Below are 21,406 nucleotides of genomic sequence, written 5' to 3'. Positions count from 1 at the left end.
TTAAGAACAACGTCAAGAATAAAGTACAGTATAACTCAGTAGTTAAGAGTAAAAATAAACATAAAATAAAATTTATAAGAAAGCTTTTTGATAAAAATAAGTCTTTAAAAGTGATTTAAAAGCCCTAACAGCAAACGATCAGTCCCCTTTAGACTGTAAGCGTGAGGTGAGAACAGTCAGCGGTTTCCTGCCTCAGGATCTCAGGCTGCACACTGATTGGTAATGTGGTCATAATTCAGTCGTTCTCTCTAACCATAAAATACTCTGTCTATGCTTTATAACAGTCTCATTTTGCACTGTATGTCTGTGTCACATTAATTGACTAGTCCAGTTCATCTTTCCCTTCCTGCCTCAGTCCCTGCCATTCTCCACTTGTCCACCAGATGTCCCCGGACTTTCTAACCTGATTCCCACATCCACCTGCTCACCTGTTCCCCACTCTCTAATCATCCCTGCCTGCTCCCCTGCCCCTCATTCTGCCTAATCACTTTGTGTATGTGTACCTTCCCTTTCACCAGAGTCCACTGCCAGTTTTTTTCATGTTGTACACTTGTGTTCCAGCCACCTGTACCTGTTATCTTGATCCTGATCCTGTTATCCTGTTCCTGTTCCTGATTTTCCTGCCTGATGATTCCACTTGTGGTTTTGACCTTTGGCCTTTTTCTGACCTGTCTGTCGTGCCCTCTGTACTTGTTTGCCTGTTACCAACATGTGAGCCTGTTTTTTGGATTTTGTTTATTAAAGTCTCTTTTCCTTCAGCCTGTCCTGATTTGATGTCTGCTGACCAGACGACTCTGCAGACACTTCCAGGAATCTGTGCCGTGGTAAATAATGTAAACTTGAGTGTGTGTGTGTGTGTGTGTGTGTGTGTGTGTGTGCGTCTCTATCTGTATTCATGCAGTGAAGAGCTCAAAAAACATTTATACTGTGAGGGAAGGAACCAAGGAAGGAAGGAACCAAGGAAGTAACCAAGGAAAAAAGGAAGGCAAAAAGAAAGGAAGGAAGGAACCAAGGAAAGGAGGAAGGAACCAAGGAAGGAACCAAGGACCTAAGGAAGGAAGGAAGGAAAGAAGGACCCAGGGAACTAAGGAAGGAAGGCAGGAAGGAATCAAGGAACTTCTTTCTTTCCGAGGAGGCAATCAAGGAACAAAGAAAGGAAGAAAGACAGGAGCAAAGAAACTTTGAAAGGTTCCTTCCTTAGTTCCTTGGTTCCGTCCTTCCTTGGATCCTTCCTTGGCTCCTCCCTTCCTTTGAAGGAACTAAGGAAGGAAGGAACCAAGGAACCAAAGAAGGAAGTGTGTGGTATTTGCTACTTTTACTTCAGTAAATGAGCTGAGTACTTCCTATTCTGAAGGAATACAATACTATATATCACTGCAGTATCTCTTTAAGGCAGTGTCCAGTGTCTACAGCACTGCTGCAGATGATGAATGCTCAGTACTCTCTCTCTCTCTCTCTCTCTCTCTCTCTCTCTCTCTCTCTCTCTCTCTCTCTCTCTCTCTCTCTCTCTCTCTCTCTCTCTCTCTCTCTCTCTCTCTCTCTCTCTCTCTCTCTCTCTCTCTCTCTCTCTCTCTGTGGCTATAGGCAAACAGCGCCCTCAGCAGGTGAACAGATGTGTTACAGCCGAGCTCGTCCCCATAGAGACAGGCTCCTACAACAGGGCTGTCCGGACACCGTCACTGGACCCTGCTAGTCCTCTCTCAGAGGCGATGACAGCAAATATGAACCAGCCGGCTTTTGGACGTTAACATTTTCCTCGAAAACACACTTCCGTATGGTTGCCAATCAGATTTTTTATTATTGGATTAACGACCATCAGTCGCGAGCCGCAGCTTTACCCTGGGAGGCCGGAGATTTGTGTCGCTGGGCGGGGAGGAGTCCTCTGTTATTTCACCGTTAGCTGAAGCCAGGCCAGCATGTCGGCGTTTTAACAGCACGTCTCAAACATAAAGCCTCGGAGGAGACCCAATGAGCTCTTAGAGGTGAGGTTTTTTTTCTGTTTGACGCCTTAAATTTCGAGGTATGTTTGCGCAGTTTAAGCTAGCTAACCTAACGTTAATAGAGTTAACGGTTAATGTTGGGTCATTCATTGGTCAACCTGTCAAAGGCTCGACTGGAACCAGCTAACTAACTAACAGCAGCAGTCGAAGATGCTAATTATGCCTCATTTTTGATATGTAATAAACCAAAAGGAGGTATAAATGGTGCATATCGGTTGTCCCAAATTGTAGCTTTTCATTCACTCCTACCAAACACATCATCAGCTGATCATCAGCTGAAACAGTATGCAAATCTAATGTGTGTGTATGTGTGTGTGTGTGTGTGTGTTTGTCTGGTAAAAATTAAATGAAAAATTAGCATGGTCATGGCGTCTGACTCTAGATGACCAACGGTCGAGACAGTAACAGCAGGTTAGACAAGGTGAAGTGTACAGCTTCACATCATCATCATCATCATCATCACCAGAGCAGGTGTTGTCAGAGAGCCAGGCCCGAGCTGGTTGTTGTTTCTTATCTATCGATGATGTAATGCAGTCGGTTCAGACCGGTATTAATGTTTCCGTGTCTCTCCCTCCGTGCAGGATGGATGTGGAGGCGAGTGCTGGCAGGGACAGCACCAGGAGGAGAGCAGCGGCAGCGGCAGCGGCGGCAGATGATGCCGGAGGAGGAGGAGGAGGAGGAGGAGGAGGCATGGAGACTCAGGTTGTACCGCTGGAGCTGTACGACTCTGCAAGAGCCAAAATAGACGCAAATCTCCGCTGGCTGTTTGCCAAAGCTTATGGCATAGGTAAGACTTCCTCTGTGTTTACCTCTCACTGCTGGGACCTTGCAAACATTCACTGTGTGTGAAATGAGCTCTGGTTGTGACATGTAAGACAGTTTGTTAAGCTATTCTAGCTCAGGTGTGGTTCACTTAGAGGGGGGAAATACTGTATGTATTTCCTAATTAAATATCAGCAACAACACGTAATAGCCTATATGATGCATGTGTAATTAGACTTTATGCATTAACAGCTTGCTAGATACAAATCATGTTAATTGAACTGGAACAATTAACAAAATAAAAACAACACACCTTTTATAAAGCTTATAAGTTGAGCCAAGGAATGAAATAACAACAGATCTCTATATCCTTGCCATAGAGCCTAGTACAAATATTGCAGTACTTGTATTATTAGCTGATATACTATAAGCCTATCACATCTGTTTGGTAGCAAAAAAAAAAAAAAAAAAGCAGTACATAATGGAGTCAAATGCATTGATCAGGACAGTGCATGAGGGGATTTGGAAATATGTAATCAATATGTTGGGTTTTTTTGGCTTTACAGTGGAGATGCAGCCTGTAAATATGGGGGAATCAAACCGGGGATGTCATGGTTATACTGTATGGTATATGTTTCAAACCATTAAGCCGCCAGTTTATGGTTTAAGCCAAAAAACACCATAGGTTTTGGTCCAAAAAGACAACAAGAATACATTGTGTGTAGATCTCCACCTCCCACCTAGTAAATCATTTATTAATGTGTTTACAACCTTCCTGTTAACAAAGATGGATTTATAAATTGTCACCAAATAATTAAGTATCATTCAGAGTGCCGTGTGCTTTGTCGTCTGGTTATTATCGCTGTCAAAAATGAATTATAATGCAACGACGACATAGCAGCAGTCCATGTTTATGAGTGAAGACACAGGCCGACCGCTCATGACCGACCAAGTCTTTTATGCACAGGTCACTAGCCTTGCCATCTCTGACGAGCTCCACTAAAACATTAAAAATGATTGCTCTACATCGCCAGGCTGTAAGTAAATGTCTGGAAATCACTCCTTGAATGTGGGTTTGTGTGTCACTCGCTGATTGCTCTCTGGGGAGTGTGAGCAGGGGGTCAGCACTGCTGTTCACGCAAGCCCACCAGTCTCTGTGATTATTATTATCAGTATGACAATGAGGCATTGGTGAGGCAGACACACAGACAGTCGTTCAGTAAAGGAAAACTCTTTGTCATCATATCCGTTTTATGAGCCAGACATACAGTAGTCTAAGTGTTTCCTTCCTTGCGGTGCTGTCTCCTGTGTGTGTTGCAGTGGATGACTCAGTAAATTGACTCTGAGGCAACAAACCCCTAAAATTCTTAAGGATTAGATGAATTAGTAAAGGTTTGTAATGTGAGGATGCCATGAAAATGTAAAAAACAGTCCCTAAAAATCTGTTGCAGATATGTAAACGGACATTCAGAGGCACAGAAGTTAAAACTACCTAAAATTTAAGAAATTTGATATCCACAATCAGTATCGCACCATACCAGCAGGTTTGATATCACATTAATCTCCCAACAACTAGAGCGTTTTTATGCTGAGCTTTGATGTCGCTGGTTAAAGCTTCACCTCTCTGTTATCCAACTCTGTTGTGTTGTTCCAGGGCAGAGATCAGATGCCCATAATAAACACCAAACCATCATCGTCTCGCTCGTCAAGCTTCCTGCTTCCCTTAATCTGATTGGCTCCTCCTGACGTCAGTGTGCCAGGGACACTAAGGAGCCCTTTTATCAATAGACTGATTTTTAGTACTCACTATCTCGACTCCATTTTCATCCAGAATTGACAGTACTGGAATTATGTATTTTGAGAGTTAAGTGACTTTGTTTTTTTCAGGCACCAATTTAAATATGAAAGTTAACATTATACATTTTCACCTAACCTGTACCAGGATATTTGTTTACCTTCCACAGCCTTCCATCATTCACCCTGATTTCTTTTGGTGATGACAGTAATGAGAGTCACAACTTTTTCCTACTTATCTTAACATTATGTATGGCTGCAACTAAATCATGAATTTATGTTCATTATTAATTAATCTGTAGATTACTTTCTTGATTACTTGGTCTACAGATTACTGCAGATTGCTTGGGTCTACAAAATGTCCGAAAATAGTGAAAGAAAATCACAATTTCTTAAAGCCAAAGACGGTGTCTTCAAAATTCTTTGTTATGTACATCTAGACTGATGGATGTGCAAAACAATCCATCACAATTAGCTTGAACTAGGAAATGTCTGGCACTTTTGCTTGAAAAATGACTCATCGGTTATAAAATAGTTGCAGAGAGTCATTTTCTTTTTGACCAATCCATTTAATGCGATTTCCTGAAATCATGAAAGCTTGTGGGTCACAGTATCTCCTCATTGAAATGCCCCTCCACTGTTTGTTATGAAGTTATGCTCTTTCATGTCCTGATGTTTGCTTGCTCACTGTTACCGTCACAATAATGCAGTGCCTAATCGATGCATGGAAAAAAAAAAACCCAATAGTTTCCATTTGACTAGACTGAATTAGCAACGCAGACATGGAATATATGTTTAGGCAGGAACTGCATATTTTGTTTAACTACTGTAAGACAGCTAACTGATCGGAGCTTATAAATATATTATAATTCATCTGTACTTGGTAACATATTGGTTAATATGTGGTGATCCTGAGAATGTAGTAAGTCTGGAATAAACAGTCTAATATTTATCTAGCAGTAATGTGCTCCTGTTTTGAAATGATATCTCTTTTATATCTCTTTTAAAAACAGTACATCAGTTTTTGTTTTGTTTTCTTTGACACCATCCTTGGTCATTGATAGTGTTGTGGAGGTCAAAAGAACCGAATCATGCTTATTAGATTAGAGTGCAAAGCAACCAACACAGTAGCGCTGGAAGGACTGTGTTGTTTGTTTGTGCTGGTGTGAAAGTCACCACAGCCAGTCACATGTTTAAGTGTTTAATGGGATTGGACCTGAAGGCTTGTGTCTTTGTTCAACACAGCCTGTTTGTTTAAGTCGTGTCTGTTTTATTAATGGCCTTTGGAGAAACATGCAGATCTTTTCTTAATGTCATTTCTAGAAAGCAGAGCCCTTGGCTTTTTCTTATTTATTTATTTTTTTTTTGTGATTAGAGACAGAATATATTCTTTCTTTTAAATATGCAACCAAAACTACTACGTAGATGTTTTATTGTGAGAAGCTCACACATATATTGACAAGCTGTGTTAGTCTGACTGTTTCATATTTCACACACACCTTTATTTCCTAAATTTCCCTCTTTGATGATGTTTTAAGAATAGTGAAGTGAAGACTTTTAGAGTATGACAGATACATTACATCAGAATGGGACTGAGACAGCATGTGTTGCACCTGAATCATGAAGCAGTTTTCCTTTGGGTTTTTGATTAAATTTGACATAATATTGTCTGCAATATATATACACAGTAGATCTTCTTAGATGGCTGTTTGTTAGTTTTCTTGAATGTAACTAGACAACTTTACCCACAATATCACTAGTTTCACATGTGTTTCTATTATCATATTTGTCAGTAATTAGTCAGTTGATCCTAAAGCTGCAGCACAGACAAATAAAATAATACATCCCATTTTTATTTTATGATGATGATGCTGATAACAAATCTGATAATGATATATTAGAAACAGTCATTTTAACCTAAACACAATAAACACATAAACAAACATTTTTAAAAGGGATCCCCTAAATTTAATCAAGAATTGTCACCAATATATGTGCAGATTGGAATATTTTACTGTTGAAAAATGAACTTGTCAGTGTTCTCAGGTGGATGCAAACACAATTTATATACTTTCTCTTTGGCATTTCTATAGTGCAGCATCTTAACGCTTACTGTTTGACACATAGACTGATACAGATATGTCTGCAATAAGCTAATATTGGCTGCTTCTAGCTCTATTAAATTATGGAATGTAAACGATACTTGCAGATGTCCTCAGAATAGCATTGACTGATAGTATGCACAGTAATTGTTTTTGATAAACACAACAAGATCACAGTAGAAGGAAACATGTTGGAAAGATTACAGTGTGTGATTACAGAGCTAGCTCAACAGCAGCACATCAAATTGCTTTCATTTTTTTCTGTAGATTCAGACTTCCAGGTGTGCCTAAATGGTGTGTTGGCTTAAAGGCTATGTGTCTATGTTTTCCCAACATACTGTCTTCTGGGGGATTTTCCATTAATCCCTCTTAAAAGAGAGAATAGTTGTGTGTTTCCCCCTGCAGAGCCCAGAGTCTGACAGCTCTACCCTGGACTGTCGGCAAGGATCTCTGCAGATCAGTCTGACCTTGTGTCTGAAAGAATAGGAACAAAGGCTTTCCCTGCATTCCCTCCTCCCTCTTGATTTCCCACACACGTGCACACACACTAGGGTGGGCTTTAACGTTTCAGGATCAGGTGGATAATAAATATCCAAGGAGTATTAGCAACTAGGATTAGAGAGGAGCAACTGCCTCCCTCCTCCGATTCTCCACGCCACGCACACCTCCTGATGTCAGGCACCATAAAATGGTCCAATGAGCATGCCTTTGTGAGGAGATGGGACAGCCACCCAGCCCCCACCACCGGCCATGCTGGCATTCCCCATCACTATCTCCACGGCAACCGGGGAGGATGATGAGGGGGCATTCAGGGACAGCTGAGGCTGAGGAAATGGCAGTGTAAAGAAAGGGTGTGTTTGGAGATGGGCCGGAGGAGGAGTTGCAAGATTTGCTTTTGGTTGAGAGAAACATAAATGAGACAGATAAACACAGGCCTCGATTGATGCACAATGAGCATTTTCTCACATGATCTCAGATTGTCAGGCCCATATGGCAGCACTATACGACAGTAGAGAGTGAGATAGATACTCTAGATACACAGTGCCAAGCAATCAGTCTGCTGTGAAAGACACAGCTGAGGTCTTCACAGTGTGCTATGGTAATAAATCTGAGCTTGCTGCTTGTGTATTTTCCACTAATGGATGTCATATTTTGCCTGTTCATCTCAGTCAGCTCGGTTTCTAATGGGAAGCAAAGACTTGCTTTTGTTTAATTTGTTTTGTTAATTTCAGTTTTTGCCTTGTGTTTTTAGCCAGATGTCTGCATTTAATGTTTGTTGCTATGTCTCTTATTTGCTTTTTTTATTTGCTTTTTGTTTGTTTTTATTGTGAAGCAGGTGCTATATAGATAAACTTATTATTTTCCCATTTTTGATAACTTTTTTATAATTGTCATTGCTGAGATCTGGACACTTGTAAAGCTGTGTCTGTCAATGTTACTAAGTGACACATACAGTGAGTCACAAATCAGCAGAGTCACTGCTGATTCGATCAACACTGTCTTCAGTTCAGTAGTACTTTCAGTCTGTTGCAGATTCTGAGTCACCAGTGAGAAGCTCCACTCCTAAAAGCTACTGATTTGGTCAGTCACACAATAATTCAGTATAGTTTGAATCTTTATGCTACGCTAAGCTAACCAGCTACTGGTTTTAGCATCATATTACAATAACCGGACTGATATGAGAATGGTATTCTCATCTAACTCTCAAAAGTACTTTTGACTGTTACTGTATATTGAGTGGAGAGTTATCTGGAAAGTAAAATGTAATCAATACTGACTGGTTTGATGGAAAGAACTGCTAAAATACAACATCTTTTAAAGGAGGATTTTTTTCTCTTTAAATAATTCAGTGTGGTAACAAACTAAATTTATATAAGAAATATTCAGCAACCTCATTTTAAATCCGATTTCTAAATACCAGTTTCCTAATTTCATCAGACTGTTGTCTGGCTGGCATCATGTTTGAGCAGTCTCACTGTTGCCTCCTGCCTAAATCTACCCAGAAAGCGCTGGACGCTAAATTTCGTGAGTGCTTCAGGCCTTAACTCTGGATTAGCATGTCCAAGGCATATAAAAATAGCTGCCCCATGTCTGTGTCCATGAGCAGGAAAACACCCGGCTGGCTAGGACAACACCATCAGCTTAGGTATCACCGCTAAGTCCTGTTAGCTCATTGGCTTAAAACCTCTGGTCAACCTATAGGCCTTCAGGCTTGCTACCTGGCATGCTATTTAACCATTGACTTTGTCTCAGTACTTTCCTCTTGCATTTGTTTCTTCTTAGACAGTCTAATACCTTGCAAGTCTGTGTCCTGGGGAGATTTTCTGTTATGTAACATGGCGAGGCATTGGTGGACACGTGTTTATGCAACATTAGTTTGAGTGTGGATGCATGGTCTGATATGTGACTGAATACAACTTTAATAGGTTCAAACCCTCAGGTAGACATTAATTTAATAATACATTATGCTTGCCATCATTGTTCTTTCCAGATCACATCCCTGCAGACCTGCGGGACCCGTTCTACACTGACCAGTATGAGCAGGAGCACATCAAGCCCCCCATCATCCACCTGCTGCTATCTGGAGAGCTCTACTGCCGGGTGTGTGGGCTCATCCTGCATGCTGAGCAGGCAGCCTCGCTCCACAGCCACCAGTCTGTCATCCAGGCCCTGTCCAGGAAAGGCATCTATGTCCTGGAGACCGACAACACACCAGTCTCCAATCTGGATCTCAGCTCGGCTCCCATAAAGATGGTGGGTGGTTTAATCTAAACATCTAAAATGATATCAGCAAATTAATTAAAGTGCTAGTAGTACATATAGGTATTATTATCTGCTATCTATAACACACAGTCCAAAAGGTGTTTTTCCAACCACGATATAAGAGATGCTTCATCACTGAGTTGCCATGGAAACAGGGCAGGGCTTACAGACTGCTACAAGCAAAATCCTTACTAGCCCACACATGAAAAGATAGAAAGTCCTTGTCCTGACTCACTGTCATTCATTTATGACTCACACACAGTATTTTAATGGCACAAAAAGGCAAAGGGGTATGGTAGAGATACTGCATACATAAGTGTGTGTGTCCTTGTGTTTGTTGTTTTGCTGGAAGCCTGGTACCTGGATTTCTTTTTACTTAAAAGGCATTTTCACTACAAGGAAACATCACCTGAATATCAAGAACTCTTTCTCAAAAGATGACTTTGATTTTTGATTTTGAAGTTTTAGAGAAAACTAATTAATGGGTGTATCTGAGTCTCTTTGGTCTCTCCATTTGAGCTGAAACTGCATTCATATTGACACTTTACAACTCTCATAAATGCAACATAAACTGCAGTTTATCAGCCAGCCTTGTTTGCTTTTGTGCCTTCACACCTGTAGTATATGATTAATACAGTATGTCTTAGTAGTGGGTTCATATTAAATGAAAAATGCTGTGCCTTTTGGTTCATTTTGCCTCATGAATATTTTAGTTACGCCCTCTAAAACCTGCGAAACAGTCTAGTCGACTGGTGCATTATTTATCCCATTTCTCTTGGCTCACATTTGGCTTTTGCAAGAAAAGTCACATTAGCTGTTTGCCAGATGGCAAGTGTAGGTTGCCAGTTCACTTGATGATACTACTCTAATTTAAGTGAAGTGTAAAAGCCTAATAATCTCTGACTAAATAATGATCTAAGTATTCTTATCTAATAGTCAGAAATCCCATTGAAATCATCACTGTTTAATCTTATATGTAACTACAATGTAACCACATAAGGAACACTGTTCTTTCTTGCATATTTGACCTTCTGCAGACCCATTATTGCAAACTTATCCTTAAAGCCATGTATGAAGTGTGAAAACATGATTGACGTTGTAGCATATGTTTAATGAGAGTTGAATGCATGGAAAAGAAGCAGCAATCTATTATTTGCTTATCACGACATGGGGCAGGATACGTCATTGTATAGTAAAACCCATCAAATCCAAAATAGTCTTCCTGTTGTTACATTCAAAGACAACTCATAGTCTTTTCCTGTTTATTGTGTTCTTCCAGAGCTCTCACATCCATCTCATTGATGCCCTGATGATGGCCTACACAGTGGAGATGATCAGCATCGAGAAGGTTGTGTCCAGTGTCAAGCGTTTTTCGAACTTCAGTGCCTCCAAGGAGCTGCCTTTTGACCTGGAAGATGCGATGGTTTTTTGGATCAACAAGGTAAGAACCAAACATTCATGTGTCCCCGTTTGCATTTGTGCATTCATTCATTTTTTTCATTTGTGTTGACCTTTGTCGTATCTTTGTCGCTTAAAGGTGAACATGAAGATGAGGGAGATCTCAGAAAAAGAGATGAAAATGAAGCAACATCTGCTGGAGTCACCCAGTCACCAGAAGGTATTGCCTTCTCTCTTTGTCGCTTTCTTTCTTTCTTTCACTGCTTCAGAAAGAAGCTCCTCTCTGTTAAACACTGTCTTTCTTTAGAGATGTTGTTGCCTTTGTCTATTGTCCTCCTGGCTGTGATTTCACTCGCATGATGTATCCTGTCCTCACTGGGTGCATTAACTGTCACGTGTGTAGGTTTTGTCATCAGATCTTGCTTGCACTGTGATCTGATGAGCACCTCACGTCACCCTCTGATCACAGATTCAAACACAATTTTTAAGCCATGGCGTGATTTGGTTCCTATCAGCCAATCAGAAAAGGAATATTATCGACAGACAAGTGTAAGCAAAGTCTGTAGTTCTGAGTTCTGTAGTCCTATACTGCTATTTCTTCATTTCCCTATTCTCTGTTAAACTACATATTCTTGACTCATTCAGCCTAACCCTTTAAAATCAGATCTGTCTCCATGGTAACTGGGGATTATCTGATTCCTTGTCACTGTATCTGACCCTTGACTTGTCTGCTGCTCTTCCTGTTTGTGTCTCCCCCTAAATTCCTTCCCTTCCTGCCTCTTGGATACTAGTCTCCCTCCAAATGGTACTGGAAGCTTGTACCTGTAAGTGCAACCGACGTAGCAACCACTAATATGTGTGCGTGTGTGTATGTGTGTGTGTCTTTTAAGTGTGTATATATGTCAGTGTCAGCTTGGACAGCACAATGTGACAGCTTAAGTAAAAATAAACTGTAATAGGCCAAACAATAAATTAGCCAGGCATGAATTATCACCAGTTTTATAAAGAATGATGTGTTATTTAAATACAGTGAAGATGACACAGTGCCCCTTAGTGGCAAAGGAAGAAACAGCACACTCACAAAACTATTTCCTTGCTTATATGCTTTTTACCTTGCATGAAACCTTTGGTAGTTCCTGCATTTTTCAGCTGAGTTTCATATTCATCACCTTCCCCTCCCCACACGCACCACTATACTCCCTGTATGCTTTCTTTTTTGTTGATTTCTGTTGAGCGAACCTGAAACCTGATGAATTACCAGGCACTTATAACTCATTGTCGCCATAGACAACCTGTATGGAGCCAGTGTTTACATGGCTCATGTCCTCTCATCCAGTCATGGCTCACCTCATTTCATTAACTTCTTCCCAATCATCTCATTTTTCCCTCACCAGCCTGATATATTGCATGCTCTGGCCCATTGCTTATTGGAGCCTGTGGAGTTCTCTCGTGTGGTAATGTACTCACCATTGACCATTTTCTTTATTTCATCCTCTCACTTATTGTGTTTTTCCCTTTTTTAAATCATTTATCACATGCACCAGCTACTAAACAGATTTTAGTCTATTGTACCTGAAAGTGATTAACATTTCTGAGAGTTGAGTGAAAACACAAACTCTATTAATGTACCACATAATGCACAAGATGCTCCTTTAAAAGACTTTGCAAAGCTCCATCTGCCTTTAACTGATAGAAGATAAACACCAACAAGAACTAGATGCCAGTTGCAAACACATACTCTACGGTATATATGTTAGAGAGAGCTAGAAAGTAATAAATGAATAAAACATTTTTTACAAGGTGCTAATTGTTGTGTTTGCATGTGACAAGTGGTCATGTGACTCTGTTCTGATAAGATAATTTATGAACTTTATCTGAACTCTGGCCCTCTCTGGCCATGTAGGTGCGTTATCGCAGAGATCACCTGTCAGGTCGGACACTTCAACACTTCCCCCTGTTGGACGACCTGTTGAAGGATATTTCAGACGGCTCGGCACTGCTTTCTTTGATCCACTTCTATTGCCCAGAACTCATCAGACTGGAAGGTACGGTAACACTAGACTACTAAATCCACTGAGGAAAAGCATTAGATACTGTACCTGTTCACTCACATATTGTGTACCTGATAGTGTTGACCGTTCTATGCATGCTGTTTCTTGCAGATATCTGTCTGAAGGAGGTCCCCTCCATAGCAGACAGCATGTACAACCTCCAGCTACTGAAGGAGTTCTCTAATGAATACCTGAACAAGTGCTTCTATATGAAGCCTGAGGACATGTTGTATTCCCCACCAGTGCTGAGGGTGAGCCAAAAAAAAACACAGAAAATACCTTAAACCTACATTAATTGCTTTTTTTGGACACTTGCAGGCAACAGAAGAAGATGTAAACACAACACTGACATATTATCACCTTATAAAGTTGATATGGTAAACATGTAAACACACGGGCCTATATTGACAGATCCAGATGACAGGGGGAAAATTGAGCATTTATTTGGTGTCGTGGATGTGTCCACCTGAAAAAGTCCAATATTCCTTTATCTCTATTTTGCTATGTTAAATGCCCAGATCATTCTACTATGCTTATTAACATGCAAATCTACACATGGGTTAATTTACTAAGGAAACAAATTGTGTTAAATATTCCATCAAATTCAATGCGGAGGTTTGCTGGACAGTAGCTTCACCTAACTTTCCTTTCAACACGAGAAGTTTATCAGTTTATCAGAGCTTTTTGTGGCTGAAAATGATGCTGACAAGATTACTGAGAATGAATCTAAACAGTAAAACTGCAGACCATAAAACCAAAACAAAGAGTTTAAAGATAAGCCGAGAGGCTCTGTAACTACAGAGTTAGGTTGGATTTGTTACAATAAATGACCCCTTTCACATACACAGTCATTTGATCCATTGTAATATAAAAATATGGACTGCAACACAACCCAATATTCATTGATGTGCCTTGCTACTGAGCTTGACCTTGTATCTTGCAGAATAATGTGATGGTGTTCATTGCTGAGCTCTTCTGGTGGTGTGAGATTGTGAAGCCAGATTTTGTACAGCCCAGGGACCTTCAGGAAATCAGAGATGGTAAAGTACACTCTCTTGATGTATTGTTTTGTCATTTATTGAACTGCCAATGGATCTTTTATTTAAAAATGCTAAACAGTGTTAAAGGATTTCTTCTAATGATTAATATCCCCTTCTCCAATTTTTGTAGTGAGATTGCTGCTGCAGCCTAAGAGCTCTCGAAGTCATATACCCATCTCCAACGTCACTAAACGTAGTTTCCTGACATCATCAAATTCTGCTGACGTCTTGACCACGCCCCCAAGCCCTGACATCAGGTATTATACAGTAACTGTGTTTTTCAGGAACGCCACACAGAACCCGTTTTACTTTCAAGTTACTGGTTCATTGATTAATGTACTTTTTCACACTACATTATTACATTATCACATGCTCTTCCTTTTTATCAAAAATGTGACCTATTCATAAAAAAAACTGTAAATTGCCATGATGCAGAGTAACCTTTTTTTAAAGCAAATCTTTCACTATATGATAACATTTTAGAAATCAAACCAGATTTAATTGTAAACCCAAACATCTCTGTATTTCCCTAACAGCACTAAACCACGCTCATCAAGCCCATCTCACTCTCTACTGCCACTGAGACAGAGACAACAGAAGGGGATTGAGGATGACACTTCAGGTAATGTAAAACAATATTTACTTAGGCACCAGTGCTGACTGAGTTTGCTGACTCCAATGACAAAGTTCTTCAAACCTTATTTAATCACATTTATGGACAGGCTTGAGGGCAGAGAAAAGGGAGGGAGGGGGAAGATACAGAGTGGGAAAGATATTCTGATTGTAATCTAAATGTGTCTGTTGTTTTCTTGTATGTTCCTTGTCTGTCCACTTCAAACATAAAACAATGTACTTGATAAGTTTTTAATTAAAGCAGAGGGGTTTTTAATAACTTGAATAACTGATCCTGTCTTGGTCTGAGTTCACTGCAATGTTTAGAGATGTAACGTAACATTTCTTCTTTTATATCAGATTCTTTTGGAGTCAGTTTTATATTCTAGCTTCCTCAACTTTAGGACATTGAAATTAAACATTAATATTGCATGTTAAAGTGTTCATTCATTTCCTAATACTGATCATATTTTCTTTGTACAGAGCTGAGAAATCGGTCCAACTCTCTGACTCGTCCGGATGGGCAGCATCAGGGATCAGTACTAGCCTGGCCAGAGAGGAGGCAGAGGTGAGCCGTTTAATTACAAGCTTCACAGTTACTCCATTTAATCTAGAAGCAGGTACAGCTATAACAGACGATTTCTTTATTTCTTGATTTATTACACTTAGCTCACTTAAATCCTATTCCCTACTCCCTCTGTCCCTGTCCAGGCCTTTATCACAGCCCTATGCCCTGCATTTCCCTCTGGAGGATGACGCAGACAGTATCAGCATCGCTCGCTCCATCAGCAAAGACAGCTTGGCTTCTAACATTATGAGTATTACCCCTAAACACATGCTGGGGTCAGGAACACTGCCTCAACACAGACTCACTGGTCAAAGCCTGCTTAGTCATATTCGCATAGAGGATGAGGAGGAGGAAATAGAGGAGGAGGAGCTGGTTGCTGTTATCCACCCTTCAGTGTTTCCCCGACATCGACTTGGGAGCGACATGGAGCAGGATGAGCTGGAAATCCAGAGTTCAACCTCCACCCCAAGGGTTTCTAATAGTCGTTGCTCTCCTTGCCTTGATACGAGTCCCTTTGCTCCAGACCACCAGGCAGACAGCTACTATCTGGAGCCTTTGATGCCTGCCGTCCCTAAGCCAGCAAAAGAGAAGAGCATCAGCCTGAACAAGGAGGAGGAGAGTGGTGAGAGTCGCTCTAGAGCAGCGCTAGCTTACAGGAAAACAACCGCCAGTGTCCCAAGCACCTCACAGAGAAAAGCCCTAGCGTCTGAGTCAAACAGAGGCGCTTTTACACCCGTACCTGTGGTAGAATCAGTCACAAGCTCTCTCAGGCCACCCACGGAAGGGTCGACGGGCACCTCTCAGACTGGGAAGAAACAGCCCCAAGGCTTTTTCCTTCATTTGTCAGGAGAGCCAGACCACCACAGTCCTTTCTCCTCTGGGATGGACGTAGGGCTCGACTCTGACTCAGACATTGCAGACCTTGAGGAAGATGATGAGGATGATGATCAGATGGAGCTGGCTAAAGAGGTGGTGAAGAGAGGAAAGGGAAAGTTCTTAGAAGAGGGTGAGGTGTGTGAATTTGTAGAGGGAGAGGGTGAGTCAGCCAAGCTTAGAGAAGACTCAAAGGTGAGTGAGCGGGATGATAAGGAAGACGGCAGCGGGCGGTCTAGCCCTTGCCTCAGTACAGCATCCTGGGCGAGCAGCTGCAGCGCTTCAGGTAGCGCCAGTGTCAAAATGACCAGCTTTGCAGAGAGAAAGCTCCTTAAACTTGCCCTCCGCGATGGATTCTCAAGTACCAGCAGCTCCCAGAAGACCACACCAGATGGCTCGGAGATCAACCCCTGCCCTCCCTGGCAGCTGAGGAGTGAGGGCAGCTCCGGCTGGCTAGGGAAGGAGCCTGCTTCAGTGTTGGGGAAGAATATGATGGTGAGTCCATCAGTAGTGCCTTCAGAGCTGCTGCAACTGCACATGCAGCTAGAAGAGCAAAGACGTGCTATAGAGTATCAGAAGAAGAAGATGGAGACCCTATCTGCACGGCAGCGACTAAAGCTGGGGAAAGCTGCGTTCTTAAACATTGTGAAGAAGGGTGGAGGGAAGAGTGACACACTTCCCCTGCCCCTGAAACACTCCCCCTCCTCAGAACTAGAAGATGCTGACAGGAGTAAATTGAAAACCCAGTCCTGCAAGGATGACTCCTGTCTTGAGGCTCTGAAGGTCCAGGCTAAGGCAGGTCAAACAGAAGGAAGACAGATAAACAGAGACAACAGGTTGAACACCTTGTCCCAGGATAATGTGGCTGAACCTGACATGAATGAATGTTCCCGCTCCATAGATCTCCTCAATGAAGCTATTAGTTCAATTCAGCAGCAGATGATGCAACTCTCCTTACAGCAAGACCGGCTGATGAAGCAGAGCGTGGCCTCTCCGCCAGAACCCGTACAATCAGACCCTAGCACAACTCTCAACACAATACAAACATCACCCTCTACCTCAGAATCCAAATCGTATGCAGTTCACTTTGTCGATATCAGTGGCAGCAATTCTGCTCCCGCTCGCCGTCCTCCCAAGCTTAGCTCCAGCCAACGCAACAAAGCCTCAGAGCGAAAGCAGATAAACGAGAACAGCAAGACGGCTTCGATCAAGTCCGACAGTCAATGCACGCCTTCTCCTAGAGAAAATACCGGTGGAGGGCAGGAGACAGGGTTAACTGTTGAGAGCTCCAGGTTAGAGAGAAACAGTGTGAGAAATACCACCTTCAGAGTCCATGAGGACCCCAACCAACGCAGCACCGGAGAGGGAACTACACGGTTCTCAGACAAACCCCAATCACAGGACCCGCCAGTCATCTCCAATACGCCCAAACCTCTGTCACAGGCTGCAGAGCCAGAAGAGAACTACGTTGGCAACTCAGGGACAGAGGCCATGGGTGGAGATGAGACTACCAGGGTCAAGGGTCAACTGATTGAGGTCGATTTGTCAGAGCTTAAGGATCCAGTGGAGGATGGCAGCACAGATGTTACAGACTGCGCAGCAGATAGCGAGCAGAGGAATGTACTAGGCTTCTTCTTTAAGGTAAAATTCAGGATATCTGCATTTTTATGTGTGTTTCCATGTGTAAACTTGTGAAGTGGTGTGTAAAGAGAAGAGTACCATCTGTGAAGCATAATTACTAACTAAATGATGAGCACTCTTCTCTGTCTTCCAGGATGACGGGAAGGCAGAAGATGAAATGGCAAAGCGTCGTGCTGCCTTCCTCCTCAAACAGCAGCGCAAAGCTGAAGAGGCGAGAGTTCGCAAACAGCAGCAAGAAGTAGAGAGCGAGCTTAAACGTGATGAGGCCAGGTATGTTTTCACACACACTAATTATATGGATAAGGAATTGTCTAAGGTGGATTCGTGTGTATGGGGGTGTATACTGTATTTGACTCACTCCTTTCTTGAAGGCGTAAGGCAGAAGAGGATCGTGTTCGTAAAGAAGAGGAGAAAGCGCGGCGAGAGCTAATAAAGCAGGAATACTTGCAGAGGAAGCAGCAAGCGCTGATGGAGGAGCAGGGTCTGGTCAAGCCTCGCCCACGGACTAAATCCCGCAGGAGCAGGCCCAAGTCACTGCACCGCGAAGAGTCCAACAGCCTCTCCAAAGGATCCACCACACGTAAGTGCACCTTTAGCTCTTCAACAGCTTATATTTTTGTCTGTTTGTCCAGTCTGTTTGTCTACATGTTGTCGTATAATCAAATAGGCTGTTGTGTGTGTATAATATCCATTCACTTCACTTGTTTACATTGTTTGTCATGCTCTGAGTGTGCACCTGTGTGTTGTGCAGGTCATTCTCTGAAGGTGTCCATATTGATCAAAGCCCAGGGCTCAGCAGCAGGCTGCAGGGGAGGTGAACCTTCTAACCTGCTCTGCATGATGTGACATCAAGCATACACATCTATTAAAAATAGCTAATGAAACAATCCTTCAGGGGTTTAAAATCCAAGTCTGATTTGGCTATGATCGATTTTTCATAATCACAGGGTTGTTTGATTGATAGATTAAAGATCTGTTGGTATTTAGAGTAACATCACAGGATTTGGCTCACTGCTTGTCATGTGGAAATGGAACAGGCATGGCTTGACAAACACTGCTGTTTTATTTAGTAAAGTAACTGGTAATAAGTCCTGCTGTCTGCGACTTTCAGCTGATCTGAGCTGCAGTCATCGAGGATCCACATTGTCGTTGGCTACTGAGGCAGATAGTGTCATCTCTGGCGGGGCAGAGTCACAGAGGTGAGACATCCTGTTTAATGTTTAGGTCCTGACAAGATAATCAGTTCCCATCTCTTGTATCAATGTAGTCATTTGATTCACTAATGACTGCATCTTCCAGGGCTGGATCCGTGTGCTCTGTGGAGTCATTCCCTTTGCTGAGCAGAGCATCAAGCAGGAACATGGAGAGGGACTGGGAGAGCGGCTCCATAGCCTCTTCCATCACTTCAGCAGAGTACAATGGTGAGCAGTAATGCAGAAAAACCTATTTATTCATATAACACCAATGTTTTTAATGTATTGTTACCATCACAAAGCAAAAAAACTTTTGTGCAGTAAGCTTTCAAGTGTTGCTGAGAGTTAGATGAGAAGGTCGATACCACTCTAAAGCTGTAGCGATCTTCTCTTCTAACTCTCAGGGAGAAGGTGAATAAGCATATTTCCCAAAATGTTGAACTATTCCCTTAAACACTTGCAAAATGTGTATGCATTTCTCTCATTAATTTCTTTGTTATGTTTTGTTTGTTAAAGGTCCGAAACTTTTCAAGGAGCCAAGCTCCAAGTCCAACAAGCCAATCATCATCAATGCCATCGCACACTGCTGCCTGGCTGGAAAGGTCAATGAGGGCCAGAAGAATTTTATTCTGGAGGTCAGTGTGATCACTTGAAATTAATTTATTGATTGTGAATAAGTGAAGGATAATTCATACTTTTCTAAAATCATCAGTGTTTTTTGTGTCAGTTGCGGCAAATGCAGATTTAGTTCTTACACAGTTATGTTTCTGAGTTGTGTTTTTCCATATTTAGTAATTATGTTCCATAACTGATTGATCACAGGAGTTGGAAAAGTGCGAGTCCAATCACCTGATCATCCTTTTCCGTGACGGCGGGTGCCAGTTCCGCGCCATTTACAGTTACTCGCCGGACACTGAGGAGATCGTCAAATTCACGGGCACAGGGCCGCGCTCTATCAGCCGGAAGATGATCGACAAGCTCTACAAATACAGCTCGGACCGCAAACAGTTCACCGTCATCCCTGCCAAGACCGTGTCAGTCAGCGTGGACGCCCTGACCATCCACAATCACCTCTGGCAGGTCAAGAGACCAGGGAGCTCACGGAGGAAGTGAGAAAGGAGAGAAGGAAAAAGAGAGATGGACACTTGTGACAGTTTCTGTTCTATCTAGTACTGTTGGGCAGGACCCAATAATCATGGAGATGACTGACACATGATCATGTGACTGACGTGTTATTAGACAGTGGCGTTAGCCAGCTAGTGCAAGTGGGAGGGGTACGACATGTTCTCATAAATGGAGATGTCAGTCTGGAGCAGTGCGAGAATACGAAACACCTGCCAACTGAATGCACTGCAATGTTTTTTTTCTTTTTGTTTTGTTACCATTTTATTTTGCATGTCACACTTTTGTGTTATAATTTGTAGGTACGTCCTACATTAAATTGGCACTATTGATGATGGACTGATTGTTGTGTAGCACTGAAGAGGAAATGGACCCTCAAGTTGAATACTACTGAATCTTCATACGGTGTATGTAGTTACAGCAACTACAGACAGACTGTGGTGAACGTTCACTCGATTTTTGACTGAAAAAGTTTGCTATAACAGCTTGGCAAAAAAATACCCTACTGCTGTGATAAATCCAGGCTCCACATACAGAGCCCCTATTTATTCACCATTTACTACTCCTGGTCAGTGCTTTCATGAAGAGGGAGCTTTGAACAAACGTTTTTTTTTTTTTTTTTAAATCTAAGTATGGAATGGATGTTAGTATGTGGTCAAGTCTTGTTTTTCTATTTAGTGTGTTTGGGGAAGTGTGTGAGTATTTGTGTTAGAGGAGAGCTGTTTGCACCACTTGTGCACTCAGCTCTGAATGTGTTTACTCTCTTGATTATGCTTTAAAACTTCTGTAATGTAACAGAAAAATGGAACAAAGCAACAAAACATTTTCTTTCTTTTTCTTTTCTTTTTTTTTTTTTTTTCAGTTTTGGAGCTGTGTGCTGCTGTTCTGGTGGAAGAGAAGTCTTAAAATAATGTTGTTTTTACAGTAGGAGAAATTGTACTAGTATTTATTCCAGACAGGAGGCGCTTTTGAGACTCAGTGCATTATACCTTATCAGTAGTGCATTATATTGTATTAACTTTATACTTATACTCCACCACCCAGACGAGCCATCTGAGATCCCTGACTGGCTCGTATTGCTGAACCAAAATGGACGGAGCTATGCCACTGAGCTGTTTGCTACTCATTATCTGCTCACTGGCCTCTGGTGAGACATACGATTTTAATGTAGCTTCTGGCGCTCAACACGCTGCCTGGCAGCACTAGTAATTTTCCCTGTAATGACTGACTGTCAGCGGCTGGTTTAATGCGGTGGGGAAACTGCACAATACTTGATATTTGTTTGCTGCATTTTGTACATTTTTTGAGTAGTATTTTTTGTACGTTATGTACAAGTTATGTTTACTAAAAAGCAGGCACTATTTTGAGGTTTATTCTGTTACAGGCTTTCAGAGATGTTATGAGTCTTGTTTCATTGTGTTCTATTGTATGTTAATTTATTTTGAAGATATATAATAAAATGCAACTAGGTACGTTTTTTGATGAAA

At 41.8% G+C, this 21,406-nt stretch overlaps 1 protein-coding gene across 4 annotated transcripts; it reads left to right on the top strand.

Annotated features, from left to right (window-relative positions):
• The first annotated feature begins 1,615 nt into the window (after positions 1 to 1,615).
• camsap1a (calmodulin regulated spectrin-associated protein 1a) lies at positions 1,616 to 21,406 on the top strand. Of its 4 annotated transcripts, XM_044333388.1 has the most exons (20): positions 1,616 to 1,982; positions 2,582 to 2,787; positions 9,150 to 9,412; positions 10,701 to 10,862; positions 10,959 to 11,039; positions 12,214 to 12,273; positions 12,723 to 12,864; positions 12,982 to 13,121; positions 13,814 to 13,910; positions 14,041 to 14,167; positions 14,447 to 14,532; positions 15,006 to 15,090; positions 15,234 to 17,604; positions 17,738 to 17,874; positions 17,976 to 18,184; positions 18,356 to 18,418; positions 18,716 to 18,803; positions 18,904 to 19,025; positions 19,314 to 19,432; positions 19,620 to 21,406. In XM_044333388.1, exons 2-20 carry the CDS (start codon positions 2,583 to 2,585, stop codon positions 19,908 to 19,910), a joined length of 4,848 nt encoding a protein of 1,615 aa, XP_044189323.1. In that variant the 5' UTR covers positions 1,616 to 1,982; position 2,582; the 3' UTR covers positions 19,911 to 21,406. The 4 variants fall into 4 exon arrangements, with proteins under 4 accessions (XP_044189323.1, XP_044189324.1, XP_044189325.1 ...); XM_044333389.1 differs by lacking the exon at positions 12,214 to 12,273; XM_044333390.1 differs by lacking the exon at positions 18,356 to 18,418.

The sequence above is a fragment of the Thunnus albacares genome, chromosome 18 (genome assembly GCF_914725855.1).
Source record: "Thunnus albacares chromosome 18, fThuAlb1.1, whole genome shotgun sequence".
Taxonomy (NCBI): Eukaryota; Metazoa; Chordata; class Actinopteri; order Scombriformes; family Scombridae; genus Thunnus; species Thunnus albacares.
The sequence above is the reverse complement of the archived record's forward strand: the minus strand, read 5'-3'. Positions and strand labels throughout refer to the sequence as shown.

Excerpts from the sequence above, each read along its gene's own strand:
- camsap1a (XM_044333388.1), top strand. The coding sequence starts at position 2,583 with ATGGATGTGGAGGCGAGTGCTGGCAGGGACAGCACCAGGAGGAGAGCA. Across the intron at positions 9,413-10,700 it reads GCTCGGCTCCCATAAAGATG|AGCTCTCACATCCATCTCAT; the intron begins GTGGGTGGTTTA and ends GTGTTCTTCCAG. Across the intron at positions 18,804-18,903 it reads GGCGGGGCAGAGTCACAGAG|GGCTGGATCCGTGTGCTCTG; the intron begins GTGAGACATCCT and ends TGCATCTTCCAG.